Raw genomic sequence first — 4,396 nt, forward strand, 5'->3', positions numbered from 1 at the left:
TCTTGACAAATATCGAAGGCAGGCAAATAATGTTATGTCATCTACCGATCATATTCTAGAAAACTAAAAATTTTAATATTGTGGAATTCATGATTAGCTCTTGGGGAGAATCTGTCCATAAGACTAGTTCTAATCATGATTTGAAGTCACCTTTCTTGTCCTTTTCATTTATTTATTAGAATATTAAATGTTATATGAAACGATAGCACATAGTCGACCTTATTATGAACTTTTTAACTAAGACGCTCCAACAAATGATGCGTGTTCAAGTATGTGACTATCTCATATTAAAGTTTAAGTGTTAAAAAAAATACATTTTTATTTGTTTAATTATTTTTAAAATACTTCGATCTACAATTGAAAAGGAGTTCAAAGCATTGCACATAACTCTATTATTTCACTTGTTACGTCTCATCAGAATAAATATCAGTTAAGTGGTAAATGCTTGCTAAATTTAACAAATAAGAAAAAATCACCTAGGTTCGAATATGTTAATTTGATGAATTCAGCTAACTTGCAATTCAGATCTTAGAAGAATAGAAAGATGAAGACGAGAGGAGAAGAACTGGAAATGGAAAGCTCACTGTTGCATTGAGAAATTTACTGTACATCAACTACAACTAATCGACTAACATGTATTTATACTAACTAATCTCTAACTCAACTGTGGTTACTAGTATGTACTCTAGTTAGCTAACTACGGTTTATAAATAACAACTAACGAACACTAAGTACTTATCCCGTATCAATACATTCCTCAACCCCCCCCCCCCCACCCCCACAAGCTAGGTCTAAGGAAAATGTTCTTTAGGCCTTGCTTGGATAACAAATGGTCATGCTAAATGCAGCTTAACCCCTTTGTCAATAGATCTGCTGGTTGCTCAGCAGAAGGCAGATACACAGTTTCAATCAATCCATGTTGTACCTTCTCACGAATGAAATGACAATCAATATCAATGTGTTTAGTCCTTTCGTGAAAAACTGGATTCGCAGCAATTTGCATGGCAAATTTACTGTCACAATAGAGTGGAATAGGCAAAGTGAGAGAGACTCCCAATTCATTGAACAGACCAACCAACCATATTATCTCTGCCACAGTTGATGCCAAACTCCTGTACTCTGCTTCAGCTGAACTACGAGAGATAGTATTTTGCTTCTTGGATTTCCAAGAGATGAGAGAATCACCAAGTGTGACCATATAACCAGTCACTGACTTCCTTGTATTTGGGCAAGAGGCCCAATCAGCATCACAATAAGCTTGCAACTTGGTAAAACCAGTAGATGACATAAGGATTCCTAGACCAGGATTCTTCTTCAAATATCTAATCACTCTTAAGGCAGCTTCGAGGTGTGATGTCTTAGGAGCATACATGAATTGGCTTAAACATTGCACATCAAAGGAGATATCTGGCCTAGTAATATTGAGGTAAAATAGCCTACCAATCAATCTCTGATAGGCTCCAGGATTAGCAAGCAAAGTATCATTGGTAAGCCCAAATTGATGATCAAATTCAGCTGTAGTTAACTTCTGATTCACCTCAACAGGAGCCCCTACAGGTTTTTCCCCTGCCAAACCAACATCAGAGATAAGTTCGAGGGAATACTTCCTTTGATGTAACAAAATCCCTTCCTTACTTCTTGAAAACTCAATGCCCAAAAAATACTTGAGCTCCCCCATCTTTGATTTTGAAATTTTGATGAAGTGTAGCTTTGGTGTCTAATATAAGAACAGCATCATCTCCAGTGATGAGCAAGTCATCCACATACACTAGGATGATGACAATTCTCCCATTGATATGTTTGGTGAACGAGGAATAATCAAGATGACTTTGTTTGAATCCTGGCTGAAGAAGAGCAGTGGTTAACTTGATGTTCCATTGGCATGAAGCATGTTTAAGCCCATAAAGAGACTTGTGTAGTCGACAAACTGGTGTCTTTCCTGCTGAATGTGAGAAACCCTGAGGTAGATCCATATATACTTCCTCTTCCAAATCTCCTTGCAAGAAAGCATTATAGACATCCATTTAATGCAAAACCCAACCTTTTGCAGCTGCAATAGCAATCACAGACCTAACTATGACCATTTTCACTACAGGTGAAAAGGTCTCTTGATAATCCAAGCCTTCCTTTTGACTATACCCTTTTGCCACCAAGCGAGCCTTGAACCTTTCTATATCTCTAGAAGCTGTATATTTGATTTTATAGACCCATTTACAACCAATTGCCTTCTTGCCATGAGGTAGAGTTACTACTTCCCATGTGTGATTGTCTTCTAGAGCTTGAATCTCTGCTTTCATAGCTTCAATCCATCTCACATCTCTGGCTGCTTCATAATAAGATGTGGGTTCAATTTCTGAAGAAACCTTAGCAACAAAGGCTTGATACTTGGCTGAAAGGCCATTATAGTGCATAACATCACTGATTAGATATAGGCAATGATTTGCAGAACTTGACCCTCTTTGAGGTCTAATGTAGTCTTTGAGCCAAATGGGGGGTCTAGTAGTCCTGCCAGACTTTCTCTGATCACAAACAATGGATGACTCACTTTGTCCCACATCAGATGCCACAAATGCCTCATTTTTAATAGTTGGTGCATGTATCTCTGAAACAGAAATGGTACCATCTTCTGCATTGCTGGGAATAGAGGATGATGTGCCATGCATCTCATGTGCAGGAACATCAGCTGCTGTATCAATATGAGCAGTCCCAAATGACTTATCACCCCTGCTATCAACAGGTGACAGCAGACAATCATTGTTGACTATAAATGGTGATTGAGAGAATACTTTGAGATATTCAGTATTATGATGGAAAGGATACACATCTTCATAGAAAGCTACATCCCTGCTCACAAATATAGACCTCTGCTCAATGTTATATAGCTTGTAGCCCTTCTATGTAGGGGCATAGCCCAGAAATACAGACCTTATTGCACGAGGACCAAATTTATCTCCCTTCACTAAATTAGTAGCAAAGCATAAACATCCTAGAACCCTCATATGAGATATAGAAGCTTGTCTGCCAAACAACATTTCAAATGGTGATTTGTTGTTCAGAACAGTAGAGGGTATCCTGTTGAGGATATACAATGTTGCCTCCACACATCCCCCCCAAAATTGAATGGGCAAGTGACCTTGAAACCTTATAGCCCTTGTTGTCTCCAAGATATGTCTATGTCTTCATTCCACCACTCCATTTTGTTATGGAGTGTATGGACAAGAACTTTGATGCACAATGCCATGCATTGAGAATAATTCATTGCAACTCTGATTAAAAAAATTTTGTGCCATTATCAGATCTAAAACATTTTATCATCTTGCCAAACTGTGTTCTAACCATAGTAATGAACTGCTTGAGTACTGTAACTACATCAGATTTAAGATGCAATAGAAAAACCCAAGTCCATCTAGAGCAATCATCTACAATTGTGAGGAAAAACCTTTTTCCATTATGAGTTAAAACTTTGTAAGGCCCCCATACATCCATATGCAGTAAATCAAAGAAATCTACTGCTCTAGTAGTACTTATAGGAAATGGAATTCTAGCTTGTCTTGCCAATGGACAAATGGCACAATGACTTATTCTAGTACTATAGCTACCAGTGAAACTAGGCAACTTCTTAATGACTGAAACTGGAACATGTCCCACCCTCCTATGCCACAACTCAGTATCATCTCTTACTGTTGTAAATGACTTAGCTGGATTATTTAATCTTCGTTGTGTATGAAGCACATAGAGTTCCCCTTCCTTCTTACCAATCTCCTTCACCTTCCCAGTGAAGAGATCCTGTAAAATACAAAAATTAGGATAAAAAGCAGCACAACACTTAAGGGCCTTTGTCAATTGAGCCATAGACAATAGGTTAAACTTAAATGCTGTCACACATAAGACACCTGTAATAGTTTCTCCTCCATTAAGTTGGCAACTTCCAACATGAGACACTTTAGATGAATCACTTGTAGGAAGCTGTACACTGCATGTATTTCCTGTTGTCACTTTATCATGTAAAGTGTCTTGGTTACCAACCATGTGATTAGTAGCTCCAGTATCTACAATCCACTTTTCATCAGACTGTTGAACATATGAAACATTACCTACCATATGTGCACAAGCAGGAGATTCTGAGACACGTGTCTTATTCAGCATAGTAGGATTTGTTGATATTGCTCAGGTGTAAAGACTGGTGCTGGTGCATACTGCTGTTGCCCTAGCTGTTGTCCTTGTCCAAGGCCTTGTTGACCATAATTCTGTGATTTAGTCGACATTCCATCTGAAGAATTATAAGTACCTTGGCTTGGAAGACTACTGGTCATATTTCCCTTCCTCTTTGTCTTAAAATCTGCAGGGTAGCCATTCAACTTGTAACAGTTTGTCTTCAAATGCTCTTTCATGTTGC

At 38.2% G+C, this 4,396-nt stretch overlaps 1 protein-coding gene across 1 annotated transcript; it reads right to left on the minus strand.

Annotated features, from left to right (window-relative positions):
• Positions 1–838: 838 nt before the first annotated feature.
• Positions 839–1,678, minus strand: LOC109238284 (uncharacterized mitochondrial protein AtMg00810-like). The gene has a single exon (XM_019404718.1). The coding sequence runs from the start codon at positions 1,676–1,678 to the stop codon at positions 839–841; it is 840 nt and encodes a 279-aa protein (XP_019260263.1).
• Between the last annotated feature and the right edge of the window lie 2,718 nt (positions 1,679–4,396).

The sequence above is a fragment of the Nicotiana attenuata genome, unplaced genomic scaffold, assembly GCF_001879085.1.
Source record: "Nicotiana attenuata strain UT unplaced genomic scaffold, NIATTr2, whole genome shotgun sequence".
Lineage (NCBI taxonomy): Eukaryota > Viridiplantae > Streptophyta > Magnoliopsida > Solanales > Solanaceae > Nicotiana > Nicotiana attenuata.